General features: G+C 38.2%; 2 protein-coding genes across 2 annotated transcripts; both read right to left on the reverse strand.

The window, feature by feature from the left end:
- Nucleotides 1-1,126: 1,126 nt before the first annotated feature.
- LOC134625869 (dual specificity protein phosphatase 3-like) lies at nt 1,127-8,855 on the reverse strand. Its single transcript, XM_063471191.1, has 3 exons — nt 8,605-8,855; nt 3,871-4,103; nt 1,127-3,591 (listed from the first exon to the last, which is right to left on the reverse strand). Exons 1-3 carry the CDS (start codon nt 8,778-8,780, stop codon nt 3,383-3,385), a joined length of 618 nt encoding a protein of 205 aa, XP_063327261.1. The 5' UTR covers nt 8,781-8,855; the 3' UTR covers nt 1,127-3,382.
- Nucleotides 8,856-10,354: 1,499 nt separating this feature from the next.
- Nucleotides 10,355-13,773, reverse strand: LOC134625248 (prolactin-2). Its single transcript, XM_063470453.1, has 5 exons — nt 13,734-13,773; nt 12,933-13,045; nt 11,081-11,173; nt 10,637-10,819; nt 10,355-10,528 (listed from the first exon to the last, which is right to left on the reverse strand). Exons 1-5 carry the CDS (start codon nt 13,771-13,773, stop codon nt 10,355-10,357), a joined length of 603 nt encoding a protein of 200 aa, XP_063326523.1.
- Nucleotides 13,774-14,886: the final 1,113 nt, after the last annotated feature.

Below are 14,886 nucleotides of genomic sequence, written 5' to 3' on the forward strand. Positions count from 1 at the left end.
CTTCTCAATGGTGGAATAGTTGAGTTGATGAGGCTTGAACTTAGCTGAGAAGTAGGAAACCGGGTGACTGATGCCATCAACTCTGTCTATGCAGTCTGTGACTGCATTCTGGGACTGTGACTGCATTTACCCTCCTAAAATCAGTACAAAAACGAGGAGAACCGTCTGACTTTGGTGTCAGCAGACATGGAGAGCTCCAAGAGCTATGGCTGGGTATCGTCAAACCATTTTCAAGCAGGTACTGTACCTCTTTTTTCATTAACTGCCTCTTGAGCAGGGGGCACCGGTATGCGTGTTGCGGCTTGCTACTGTAACACTGAGCTTTGAATTGATTAGTGGTAATAAAAACCGAGAGAGGCCGACAATGATCACAGAGTGTTTTTAGGGGCCTGTTGAGATTAAACAGAACAAGATACAAAGCATTAAAATATGTTAAAAACACAACAGCCTTATTGAACGCAGGGTAGTTTGGGCCCAGAAGCAGGATTCATTATGTCATCATTTAAAGACTGGATAGACACTTGCTGTTGTATCTCTCTCCTGACCACCTCCATACATACTGATGATGATTTGAACCAAAAATTTCAAATTTGGATTTATCATTTCATGAAACCTGTTGCCATTGATTTTTAGTTCAGTTCACATGACACCCTTTTCTCCCATTTTCCCCTCCCTGCCGTCTTGACAGCCACCAGATCATCTGTAAGGTCCTGTGTCACATCTGGATTCTTCTTCTTGAGTTCATGACTTTAAGATACTGTTCATCATAGACAGTTTTTTTTGGTCTTGTTTTGTTTTGTTGCTTTTAGGCTTGAAACTTCTTCTTTAGCTGCTTCAGACTTTTTCAGGACACACTGGACATCATGCTGAGATATGCAAACATTTCACCTCATAACTGTTTGGGAATCTCCTTGTTGGTAAAAATACTATTGTGCGGTACTGCATTCTGTATTATGGGATAAAATAAAATGTGCTATTGTGTAACTGCTGCTATTATGTATTGTGTAATCTATTCTAGCTGTGGATCTTGGCATGCTGAGATCTCACACCTGAGATATTTTCCTTTGAAAGCAGCCACACATTAAAGAAAGACAGCCATGTTTACTTCATTTATTTATTTACGAATATATGAAAAGAGAGCTACAACAATCACCAGTGTCACTGGATAAAGTGCACTTCATAAGAGCAGTGTCATCATCGGAAAGTCTACTGACATGACCAGTTACATCACCACTACTCAGTAATGCACATGATGATTCACAAGTCACAGGCACACTAATGCACATTGTGACGAATATTGCACACTTAATAATGCACACCATGACTCAGCAGATATACACAGATATACACAGCTGTGTGTACACAGGGCTAAAAGTGTTACTTTGACATGCTGCCGTATAATATAAAACTAGATATAGTTTGACAAAAACACTCATATGAACATACAAATGTGCAAAAGGCGTTGACTGAGAAGCAACTGGCAAACAATTGTCTTGTTTTGGCAGTATTAACATTACAATCAGTTTACAATTATAGAGTTGCTCAGAGGAAGAATTCAAATGATCTCCCAAAGCTAACATTAAAGGAAGAGTTTGACATTTTGAAAAATAGTTTCATGGTCATGATGAGAGTTAGATGATTGGATTGATACCACTGGGGCCAATAAGGGAGCACAATTCAACGTCCTGTTAATCTCATTTAGCTGTATTTCAGTTAGAAGCTCAACAGAGGGCACTTGCAAGATGGTCCTCAATGACTGCAAGCGAAAGGAGTTCAATGGCTAAAGGAACAACAAATTGAACGGTACCGCTTATCTCTATCCCTTTTATTTTGAAAAATGTGATTTATGGATACCCTCAAATTTTAGATTTGTGGGGGGTTTTCTCAGAAACTGTGAGAACAGTGATTGCAGCAACAAATGAAGCACTGTATCATATCATTATTTAAGCTATACTCCACTACACACACACGCACACGCACAGGAGAAGCTCAAAAAAGATATTCTTAACTACTCATAACTATTATACAGCACTGGGATAATGAAAAGGATCATTTGCTGTGTTATCTGGTATTTGTAGTGGGATTAAAAATCAAATCTCTTCATGGTCATGATTCATCTTGTAGCTTGTTAGCTTGATTCATGACCCAAAAGTTTATATTTAAGGTTTTTCTGAAACATCAGTGGTAAAAATGGAACCTAAACCATTTTAAAAAAGGGAGTATGTTACTGTTGAGCTCTGTATTAGAAGTTCTCTGATACCACGTGTTTGTATACTAAATATGTACAAAGCTACTTTTAGCAGGTAGCTAGCATAGCTTAAAAAATAAGAAAAAGAAAAAACAAAACAAAGGAGCCTACCTTTGCATAACGATACACACAAAACTGTAAAGCTCAATATTTAACATGCTTTTCCTTGTTTGTTTAAATTTCTACAAAAATACTATATACCAAAATGTCCAACTATAATTCTTCTGATATTTATATTAGCTACTGTGCTACAGCATAGCATTTTCCTTTGTGCTAAGCTAACTGGCAGCTGTAGGTTTGTGTTTTACAGTCAATCTTTTCATCCAACTCTCATAAATAATTACAGTTATTTTTAGCAGGTCCAATAATATTAAAGTACATTAGTTTCTCTTTAATAAAAAAGTAACCATTTGGCAATGTAAAATATTTTAACATTTCTCTATAAAGCACAATAACTGTAGAATGATGTTTAGACTGAAAAATACTTTTGAGGCAGGCTATCAGATGTGAGGTCAGAATATGTGCACTTACCTAAAGCATATACTAAACATTGATATTGTACATAAGTGTCAGAGTATTAGAAGTTGAAAAATAGCTATTATATCGTTCCAACTAGTGCAATAAAATCATTGATTCGATTTGAAAAATCACAGTGTCCACTTGAAGTCCCCTTCGGCAGCGGCTGGCACTGAGACATTTGGCAGTGTTTTCAGGAGAGAAGCCAACACTAAGGGCTTGACCCCACGAGGGCGGAAGAGAAAGGAAGCTTCAATGAGAAAAGGTGGTGACAGTATCACACAGAACTATACTATCTAAATTTTCACCACTTCCAACATATATAAATGTATGTTAACATTTACTTCTTAAACTTAAAATGTTCTCTGAAACAGTGAGCAACAGGAAAACATTTACGCTACACAGACTGGATCTGAAAAATACGAGGTGAGCTCAGATGAACGTAATATTCACAGACGTGAGACCTTGTAAACATGCTGGGAATTCAGTGTACCCGAATTTACACATTAAATTCCATGTTTAGCAGGCACTCCCTCACATATTTGTGGCTCGTTCAGGCTGTAGAACAAGTGAAAGGACGGATGTGCGATTAAGCATAAGCATGCTTTCCTGCCTGCCTCATTTGTTCCAGAGCTTCCCCTCAGCGGACAGCCTCTGGTTTAGCCGACAGAGTTGCCGAAGGAAGCCGTCATTGGGTCCGATCTCTCTTTTCTGTCGGATCATGGCCAGAGCAGTGTGGACGTCCATGTTCTGTCGCAGCATCAGGTAGGCGATAACTAAGGTAGGCGAGCGGCTGTAGCCCTCCCTGCAATGGACGTACACTTTACCTACAGAGGAAAAGAGATGCAGGTGTTACAGTTTGATCAAAAGCCCTCAAACCTGTGCAAAGTTATCACCTGACAAATCAAATTCTAATCTAATACGTGTTGGCCTCAAAGTATGAAACTTATGAAACTCGCCACTCCTTTTACAACCTAATGGCAAACATTGTCTTTCTTTTTAGTTCTAGCCAGCGTCTTGACTGGCAAGAACTTCTTGCAGTTAGCGTGATATGACTGTATTTTTTCAAATACTTCACATACATCTGTGTGCCCCTCTATTCTGACCTTTTTTGTTTTTGTATGCCAGAGCCTTCTCGATAAAATCGGCCGCCTCTTCAAAGTAAACGCTGATATCAAAGTGGTCTGTGTCGCTGGCCGGTATGCCGTGGTAGATGATGCCTGTGCCTGCATAGAACTCAGCACTGGTGTTGACGTGCATGAAGGAGTTTCCCTCTGCAGCGTTCAGGATGTGAGTGATGCCCAGGCGCTTCAGGCGCATCACATTCGTCGCCACAAATCTGCATCAAGAAAAGAAAAGAAGCAAATATGCAATATGAAGGGGACCTTACAGGTTGTACTAAATATCAACGTGACAACACACTAAACACAGTCTGACCCCTCTGACTCAGTGCTTGGACTACTGCAAAAGGTTTTTGTGAAATGTGTGGCTGTGTGGCTTTGGACTCGCCACAATCGCAAACAATGCGTGTCATAAAATTTTGTGTAACCTCAGTTTGTCTATATGATCTTCTTGTAGTCATCTCTTTCCTCTCAACTCCCAACCAGAAACAGCAGACGACTGTCCTCGTACTGCTGTTGGCCTCTTCCTGTTAAAAATGAGTTCTTCCTCCCCACCACTGCTAAATGCTTGATCTTATGGGATCATCTGATTGTTGGGGCTTTCTCTCTGATACTGGGGGTCCTTTCTGCAGATTACTGTTGCTGTGACACGATACTAGAGAGTTAAAATTGAATTTGAAAGTAGAATAAAACAGTAATTATGACTAAAAGAACAAACCCACCTCCCTTGCTTACTGATGTGCTGCCAGTATCTGTCTTCCTTCCTGTCTTTGCACTGTTAGGTGTGTTTGCTGCACAGAACTACGTCCTTGGCTTTCATTTATCCGCATTTGGTTCCTATTCTCTCAAGCTTTATCTGCAGCAAGCACGAAGAGTAAACAAAATACCCATTCATGGCTAAAACTGGCAGTTAGGTTGCTTTGAATGGCACCATTGTTCAGTTCATTATAAACATTGGCAATTATCTAATGACAATTTTTTCACATGCAGTTAATTCATGAACTGAAATCAGTGCAGTCTGGCTGTGAGGAGGAGTGCTGGGAGTGCTTAAGTCCAGCAGAGGCCAGCAGACGCCAGACTGTCAAATGAAATAATTTCAAGGTAACAGTGCTAAAACTGAGAAACTAAATATGGAAACATGGCTCCAGACAAACTGTGATTTGTTTTAAACTATATATTATGGAACCCCGCTGGCTAAGTGACTTAATGGAAATAAGCCAACATTAACACCACCTGTGCATTTCTTGCTTTTACAACACAAAACATAATTCATGTTGTTCATTCATTATTCATTCTGCAACAAGGTGATAAATGTTTTTCTGAATCAGGTAACTATGGGCTGTAAATCTCTAGAACAGTCTACATAAACATCTACATTCATGGACTCCATTGATGATTTAAGGTCAAACAAGGATTATATCAACAGTTATAATAGTCAGATCCACCCCTTGCTTTTAACACCTTCACAAAGGCCCATCCCTAACCAGTGGTTGATATCACGGTGACTGTATTCATCTTTTATATACAGTCTATGCTCACTAGCAATTACAGGTTAATGAACCTGAGCTGTTGCTGATGGTGTTTCTTCAGTTTTAACAGATTCTTCTGGAGAACACAAGACTGCAAGTTAAAGAAGGAAGTGTAGTGTCACTCATGTTTCTGTCTCATGTTTCCTTTTCCCATCATATAAATGCACTGCTGTGCCTCAGAGAGATGTGCTTCTTTTCACTGTGAACTTCTGGGAAGGCTGCCTCACTTAGCACCTCCTGCCTCAGAGATGTAAAGAGCTAAAAATAGAGCAGACTGCAGACTGGTGCTCAAACCGCACGCCAACTCAGTGGAATCAAGACAGATACATGAAAGCATAAACACAGCAGCTGAGGAAGAAGGATGCGTGAGTGCGTGTTATGTGCAGATATGCTTCCCTTATCCATCCAAGCCTATATTTGTGAGGAGGACATTTGTTGAAATCTAACAGAGAGGGCTTCTGCGCCGTCCTTCACATGTACTAGAGAGGTCTCGCTATGACTCACTGGTCTAAAAAACAAAAGTGCTGCTGTAAAGCTTTTAGAGTCAGCCATGTAAAATTTATTTTCTTTCAAATCTAGAATATTCCTCACTGCATACAGCTTACATTAAAGAGGTGTGAAGGAATTCAAATGATGTTTACCTCAAACTTTAACATGTGCATCATCATTAGAATTCCAGTACTTTTTAATTATCATTTATATTATATGATTTAAAAAACATGATTATCTGTCATCTAATAAACATTGTGACTACCTTTTAGAATTGATTATGTTTATTGGGGGGAAAGAGTGTTTCTGAGCGTGAGATAAGAAGATGCCATGTAGTGTCTCGTGTTAGCAGCAAATGTTTCACTATAGTAAGCTAACACTTAGGCTAGCTATCACAGAGATTATGAACAAAGCTAAACAAATGTCTAATTCCACTGAATCAGAGCCTCTCAAACTTCATGAACATGCTTCATGTCATTTGTATAATCACTATTAAAAGACAATTTTGAAAAAGAAAAAAAGACATTTTTGCTAAACTATCTAGGTACTTTTTTTCCTTATTAGCATAACTGTTGCCTGTAGACAACACCATGCCAACTGTTTTCCATTGTTTCTAGCATGGATCAAGCTCCAAAAACTATCCGACATCAACTGAAAGCTTCTTTAACGTCTTGGAGGTCACATCTGCTACAGACTTACTTCTTTTAAACTCCACACATGTAATATACAATGAAAGATTTCAGCTAAACATCTGAAGTCTACATTTAGAGACAAACTTGTTAACATCATCGGGGTAAACTAAAAGTACTTTGGAACATTCCTGTTTGAAAAATAGCTCAAAAATAAAAGTTCAACTGATGCCATAGATATCACCATTTGAACCTCATTTGAATGTCCTCGTTAGACTTTCTAGCAGGACAAAGATTGTGTTCAAGAACAGATTTCTGCTATATCATTGTGTATTACAGTTAAAACAAACATTCTTATTGGAAAAGAAGAGAAATACAAACACCTCAGTCATTGTTTGGAGCCATTGTGTCATTGTTTTATTGAGCTAACCATTTTCATAATCACCTGGTTGCATCCCTGGGTTTATAGTGCTAACGTTGTGTACGTTATGTACAGAGAAGTTCTGGTTGTGCATAAGTAGCTTATGCACATCTAAATTTTCCACTTATAAGAATCTGAGTAAGTGCAAAAGACATTGTGTGGCCATCTGTTTACAACCATCTACCAACTGGGTTAGTTTCTGTTTTAAAAAATGCACACACATTTAACCGATTAATGGCAGTAAGAGAGTCTCATTACACAGAGACAGTCTCATTACCCTTCTTCTCTGTGCAGAAACAATGTAAGCATGTGTGGTTGTACTTCAACCAGCTGTCACCAGGGAGATGAGAGTTTTAACCATGTTTTCTGGGTGTCTTTGGCATCTTTTACTCATCCTTCTTAGTGCATGCTTGACTAGGCAAGCTCCTCCCCATGGCAAATGAACTTAGTGTTTTGTCCTATTTCCTTTTTTATGTCTGTCTTGTCTTTCTTCCTCCCCACTGTTGCCACATGCTACTAATACAGATCATTCACTCTCTATAATATAAAGCCCAATGAGATGACTGGTACTATATTAATAACATTTAACTGAAGTAAATTTAAACCAATCCCTCTACGTTGGCCTGTATTTCACTTTCCTTAGCATGCTTCTTAGAGCAGCCCTCTAATTGTATTTCAATTGCCGATACGTTTAACTTATAGAGGGGCTTTATAAGCTTTAGGGGAAAGCACTGACTTACATGATGAATCAGCTCATCAATTTACAAATTCTGAAACACATTTTGTGATTTTGATTTTCCACAGTACTATAAGAGACACCTCTTAGCTTTTCATGTATTTTCAAACTGTACTTTTTGGAGTACTGGAAAATAAATGTGTCCGTCTCTAACTTTGGGTCAACGTCTGTTGTTTAAACATGCTATAGGCTACAAATAAAACATGATTTCAGACATCCTGGATCCTGGATGTCTGAGGTATAGTTTATCATTTTAAAAAAAATTAATTCAACACAGTTCAGTGTGCCACCAGTGCTGACCATGCAGAAATCAGTAAAAGTAGAGCATGCCTCTGTGGATGCTCTGCAGGTTAAGAACATGAGCTATTTATAAACTCCTCCATTCCTGCCATTTTTCCCTCTCTCCTCCACCTCTTCAAAAATTAAACAGACTGTGAAGGCCATGGTGTGCTGGTTGGTTTCCTGCATCCTTTTATTTTATTTCACTTCACACTCAGACAAGAGAAAAAATGGATTTTTTAACAAATCTAAATATGTCACATATGTGACAGTGCTGGTTAATAGCAATAAGTCCTTTTAGTAAGCTCAAGCTAAAGTATTCATTCTCTGGAGTGTCTAGATCTTTCTACAGCGCATGAGTGAAGCGTGCTCGTGCACAGCAAACAGATGCAATGATGTGTTTACATCTTTCATTGAATCCTCTCTGCAGGCTGACCTTTCCTCGTCATATGGGTATAATCTAATAACAATAATAACTTCATTCATATTCTCCATATTTTTCTGTAAGTTTCATAGTACATCCTGCACGTATGAGCATATTTTCAGAATGATACAGGCTTTTTACAAACATGTGGTCATAATTAACGATTTGTATTGTCTATAAAAAGCGCTTTATACATGCCAACAATGACTCACGCATTGCCGACGTATATCCTCGGGTAGACCTCATGGAAGTGTTTTGTTGGCCAGCTGTAGAAGCCGCTTTCGTCCGTCAACAGATCGTTGAGTTGCTGGAGTGACACCTCAAAGCTGGACATGTCGAATCGGTTGGAAGCCGATGTCTTCACCTGTTGGTTATGTTTGTTCTTCATATCCGAAGCAAAGCAGTGGATCCGCCGAGAAGGAATGAACGTGGCAGATAGGTATCGACTTACCAGCCTGATGGAGCGCTCTGCTGCTCTGAACAGCGCACTGCTCAGTGTGGGGAAGATTAAACCCACCGACAGGGCCGGAGCGCCCGTATGGGCGGCTCTGGGCCAATGGTCCCCACCATGGTGGGAGAGAAAAGAGGAGAAAATTGCATTAGAGTATAATAATAATAATAATAATAAGTATTATTACATTTTCACACTTTTCTCTCTTGTTTAAACACTCTCAAAGTTCAAACCTTTGTAGAAAAATAAGTCCAGTTTATAAAATGAAACCAAAGATCAAACCCTGTTTTCATGAGCAGAACATGGGAATAGAGCAGCTGCCAGAGAATTCAGCATTAATCAATTAATGGTACGGAAGTAGAAGAAGCAAGAAGAATGAGTTAAGTAAAGTTTGACTTATCTGACAGTTTTGTTTTGCTTAATGTGCCTTATAATGCGGGAGTGTATATATATATATATATATATATATATATATATATATATATATATATATATATATATGTATATATATGTATATATATATATGTATATTGCAACTGTTATCATCATTGTGAGTCAGGTCAAGTTGATTTAAACTTATTTGCTAGCTTCTCAGCCTGTGGCACAGCCCGTCTGGCTTTGTGTAAATATTGTAGTTTGTGCTTGAATATTGTCAGCAAAATCCTAGGGTTTTATTAGCCTGTTATTTAGCAGCTACCTTTGTTTTTAGACAGTCTATACACCTATAGCACCTAGCTTCAGCTGATGACCTTAGCACAAAACCCTATCTTCCAAATATGGTCATTTCTGGCTCGAATACTGCTCTACATAAATACTGTCAAATTGACGCTTTAAAATGTGAATCAACAATTCTGTAGGTAACACCACTGTGAAGTGTCTGTGACGTCTGTCTTTTATATACAGTCTATGGTCACCAAGAAATTTGAGTGTATTCCTATTCTTTCCACAGGCATTGCATTTCCCATGAAAAAACAAAAACAAACACATAAATAACAGAATTTCACCATGCAAGATTTTTTTTTTATTGAAATACAGATTTTAAAGAAATTGTTTACTTAAAAGGCACTGAATTCACAAAGCTTTGTAAAAGACACGACTCAAGTCAAATGCTGCAGTTTCTCATCAACTAAGCACTAGTTAGGAAGAAAACATAACTCTTTATTGAAGCCCTAGATTTCAGCTTTAGTAGATTAGCTTTCAGGGGATTCTGCTGCAACAGAAGGAAAAGACAAGGAGGAGTCACAGAGATTTTACACACAGAATTAGCTCAGTGGAAAGTAAGATCACTGTTTTACTCACTGTGCTAAAAGAGTCAAACCATGGATAGTTTCCTGTGTGCGTGCCTTATAATTCCTCCTTATCCTTAATCCCTGAAGCCTAAAAAGCTTACTAATTAGCAAACCAGATAATATCTAAGACAGCAAATTTCTAGCATGAGCAATTCTCTATTTGGTAAGCAATAGAAGCTGTAAGAGCGATCTTTTCACAGATTCAGGCTGGACACCCACTCTTCAGCACATCTGGGGTTGCATGTTTGCTGCCCGGCAGCGCAGGACTTTCAAGAAGCTGTCGATCTTGTGAGAGTCCCGGCGAAAGCAGGACAGCAGTTTGGTAATCTTGTCCTGGCCGATCTCATTGGTTTCTATGAATGGAAGCGAAGTGATGGTCTGAGCAGCTGGACCCATCTGGACACAAACAGAGTCCAGGAAAAATTATTTTCATTTGACATTTTTTTTAATATTCTTGGTTCAAATAAATGTATATTCAGAAATTATTGTTTGCAGCCCACAGACCTTGCTAGATAGTATATCCAGGCCATCCTTGAGGTCTTTGGAGTGCTCCTGCATCTTCTGGATAGTTTTGGATAAGGTGCTTTGGGCTGAGTACGGGAGGATGTTAGTAGAGGAGGACAGGACTACAAGAGGGTCCGACCAAGCCTGCAGGAGGGAGCGAGCCAGGGACAACAGATCTGACTCCTAGAGGAGAAATCAAAACAATAAGGTGAAGGAGATTTGGGGATAACAGAGAGGAAAACATGTGTGCACATATGTCTCAGTGAGATGAAGACACCTTTGTTCTCATTGGCTTTAAACTACTGTTTGAAGGGGCTCTTGAATAAGTTGTGCCTTGTGTGAGCAGAGATGCAGAGATATTGAAGATATCAGAGATATGACATAGCAACAGTGTGACAGAGAGTAGGCAAGGTTGCAAAAACAAGATGAAGTAAAATGACTTACTGATACTTGAAGTGCTTGTTCCTTGTCAGTGGGGGTCTGTAGAGAGGAGGTGTGGCACGCGTGAACCCTGTCTATAGGGAATACTTCAGAGCCCTGCTGTTTAAATAATTGGGAAAAAAAATCAGACAGATTGTTCATTATGATGGCGAGCAGGCTTTAGCATGCTGACTTTTATTGATCAGTGATAGCAATAACACTAAGTGCAATACTCTTTTCTGGCATTGTTGTATTATATTCAATTGTATATAGCATTTGTATTCTGTTTTATTCTATTTTATTCTATTGTACATAGTATTTTTATTTTATTTTATTCTATTCTATTGTGTACAATTGTGTACAGTATCTTATTCTTATCTTAGTCCAGTGTTTTTCTAATTTTTCTATATAACTTTGCACTATCCACTTTTCAGTTCAATTCAATAAAACTTTATTGATCCTGAAGGTCGACCCATGAAGGAAATTGGGTTAAGGCTGCCGACCTTTTGCCAGCGCCATCTTACCCTTTCGACCATACATACTTTCTGCTGTAACAAAACAAATTTCCCAAGTGTGGGACTAATAAAGGTTGTCTTATCTTCACTGTAAAAAAAATTGTAATATAAAAGTATTTTACTGTGTATTTTACAGTTTTGTACTGTTTTTCTAGAATATCATTAAATTTACATAAATAGACTGTGATTTTACATTTCAAATGTAAAATAACGTAAAATCACTGTAAATGTAATAAAACATAATTTTCTTGTTTTTTAAATGTATTTGTCTGTACATATGCATATTTAGATTGTTAAAATACATTCACAAATGTATCATAATTTCACAAATATTTGTCCGTTATTTGAAAGATTGAACTGTTAAATTCAAATGTAATGCTATGGAAAAATATATAAAATGATTCTTATAAACTTTTTTTTACATCAAATGATGTTATTTAGGGCGATCGTGGCTCAAGAGTTGGCAGTTTGCCTTGTAATCAGAAGGTTGCCGGTTTGAGCCCCGGCTCGGACACTCTCGGTCGTTGTGTCCTTGGGCAAGACACTTCACCTACCGCCTACTGGTGATGGCCAGAGGGGCCGATGGCGCGATATGGCAGCTTCGCTTCTGTCAGTCTGCCCCAGGGCAGCTGTGGCTACAACTGTAGCTTGCCTCCACCAGTGTGTGAATGTGAGAGTGAATGAATAGTGGAATTGTAAAGCGCTTTGAGGGTCTCGAAAAGCGCTATATAAATGCAATCCATTATTATTATTATTTAAACCAACTGTTAACTGTATATTTCTGTACATTTAAGTATTATTCATATTGCCGCATTCATTGACCTTGTTTATAGGTAATTTCATTGTTTAATCACGTTAAAATGTTCCTAATTCAATGTTTAAAAGCACTTGAAAAAGGCAAAATCCCATGTAAAATTAGGGCAACAAACTGTATTGTCATCACTGAAAATAACCGTATTTTCATGGGAAAGTTACTTTCTGTTATTTTCGGGTATTATTTTGGCGCCCCAGCTGCCGGAATATTACTGGTTTTTTTAGGATTTTTTTTTTTTACAGTGTTATCTTATAACCAACAACTGCTTGGCAGGCTTTAATTCAACACAAAGGCTGCTGCTTTTTCAAGAGTTTAACCAAATGTTGTAACTTAGAAAACTGCTAATGAGGCAGCTTCAAGCAGACCCACTGCACTGCATGTCGAGCTAATATGGAAGCATCGCTGATCAGGGTTTAAACAGGAAGTTTGTGTTTTTTATGTTTAGGGAGACTGTGACATTTCATTTACAGTGCAAACACACACAGACACACAGACAGACACACACAGACAGACAGACAGACAGACAGACACACACACAGGTACAGACCAGCTCCTGGGTGAGCATCGTGCTGAGCGCGTGCAGTTTGTCAGACTGTTGAGAGGCTCGATAGATGAGGTCGTTGATGGGGACGGCTCTGCACATTGCCACCACACACAACACTGTGAAGCATGAAAAGATGAGAGGAGGCAGAGTTAGAGAAAGCAGCTGCAGGGCCACAGTGTGGTGTCCTTTTGGCTTTTTTCCTTTTATTTAATAAGTACACTCCTCAAGCAGTCTTTCAGCTACATTTTTAACCTGTTCTATAAAAGGTCTCATACAAATAGCTGTAAAAGTTTAAAATAAAAGTTTTCATTTATCATTATTATTAGTGCTGTCCTTTTAAGGGCTGCCAAACCAACAATAATAGAATTTGAGCAATGCCGTGGCTTTATACTCATAATATTAGCCGTTTATTAAATCTGGTGCAGTGAATCATAAATCAACAAAAAATAAATGCAGTTTATTTCACATCTTTGTAAATTATTTTTCTAAGATGAATGATTGAAAGAATAATTTTTCATATCATATATATACTACATCTCTGATGTATGGTAATTTTTTCTTCCAAATCTATCACATTTAAATGAATATTTGTGCTAGAGATTTCCGAAATGTGGTTGCTAAAGACCAAAACTTTGATTGTGAGCTGGTGAGCGAACTGGTAATATTGTTTCTAACTGTAATTAAGCTAAAATCCTCTTATGGGTAGAATCTCAGGTTTAATGTTTTTCATTTCTTTACATTTTTTAAGCAAGTAAATGATCTGTAGAGCACTGTAAAGCTTTGCATTGGCTGAGCTCTTCTCACCCATCATGAGTTTGCTTCCACTGATTCTTCTCTGAGCCATCTCTCTTCTTTTGCCGTCCGTCAGCTTCTGGTTCCTCGTCTTCTTGTCACTTTTGCCTTTTGCTCCTTTGTGCCTCCATTTTATAATTTCTTGGCTCCGGTTGTTTGGTTATGCAGCAGCGGGGTGACTCTGTGCTAATTACCAAGAACGTGCTGGAACCAGTTTATAATGAGAAACATGGCAGAGGGGCTTTGAATGGATGCAACAGGGCGTAATTGCAGTTTGACAACTCTGTGTGTGTTTGTGTGTGTTGCATGAAGGTGGAAAATGTCCCTCCTTGCTCTTAATTGACTGAATAAATAAAAACATTAATGTTCACATAAGTTCTGTAATAGCACGGTGGCACCTGCAGGTTCACGTGACTGACCAACAGCTTCTCAGGTGTTCTTTTTAGTATTTCAAGTTTCCAGCTTCAACTTTTCTACTCTTTATATTTATTGTTCTCTTAAGTCTGAAATGGTTTTTACAGGTTCTGTTTTCTCTTAAATCCAACTAATTTGAAGATTTGCAGTCAGAGTTCACACTACTGCAGGTTAATCATGACCTTCTTATGGCTTCTGCTTGTTCTTCTTGGCCTCAGATCAGCGTTCATCAGCATACCCAGTTGTACTTGTCTATGAAGCCAAATGACACAAATAAACTACAGACATAAAGACCTGGACTTCTAATTAGTTTTCTAACTCTAAATTCAGAAAAACCAAGGTTATTGTACTTTGTATATAAATCTTAGAAACATGGTGTCTAATAAGATGTTTACTATTGATATCATTACCTTGGCCAAAACGGTGACACTGTGAAGATTTTTATTCAGGATATGTCATTTAACACTCACATTAAAAACATGTCGGACTGCTTTCTTTCATCTCCTACAATTTGGAAAACTGTGTGTTCAAGTTGTATTTTCTATTTTCAGCTATTAATCAGGTTGTTGTAAAACCTCCTTGAAAAACCTTCAGCTGAAAAGATGACAACAAGAAGCAGAACAGGGACTAGAAAGACGGTTCATATTTCTCACATTTTAATTTTTCTTCATTGGCTCACATTTAAGTCAAAAAATGGACTTAAAAGAGTAAATGGTTACACTCACTTGTTCCTTAAAGGACTTTTGATAAT

This window comes from Pelmatolapia mariae, linkage group LG4 (genome assembly GCF_036321145.2).
Source record: "Pelmatolapia mariae isolate MD_Pm_ZW linkage group LG4, Pm_UMD_F_2, whole genome shotgun sequence".
Lineage (NCBI taxonomy): Eukaryota > Metazoa > Chordata > Actinopteri > Cichliformes > Cichlidae > Pelmatolapia > Pelmatolapia mariae.

Coding starts and splice junctions, on each gene's coding strand:
- LOC134625248 (XM_063470453.1), bottom strand. CDS start 13,773: ATGGCTCAGAGAAGAATCAGTGGAAGCAAACTCATGATGG. Junction 13,046..13,733: donor TGGAAGCAAACTCATGATGG/GTGAGAAGAGCT, acceptor CATGCTTCACAG/TGTTGTGTGTGGTGGCAATG. Junction 10,820..11,080: donor AACAAGCACTTCAAGTATCA/GTAAGTCATTTT, acceptor TTTCTCCTCTAG/GAGTCAGATCTGTTGTCCCT.
- LOC134625869 (XM_063471191.1), bottom strand. CDS start 8,780: ATGAAGAACAAACATAACCAACAGGTGAAGACATCGGCTTCCAACCGA. Junction 4,104..8,604: donor AGGATATACGTCGGCAATGC/GTGAGTCATTGT, acceptor TTCTTGATGCAG/ATTTGTGGCGACGAATGTGA. Junction 3,592..3,870: donor GGCATACAAAAACAAAAAAG/GTCAGAATAGAG, acceptor TTTCCTCTGTAG/GTAAAGTGTACGTCCATTGC.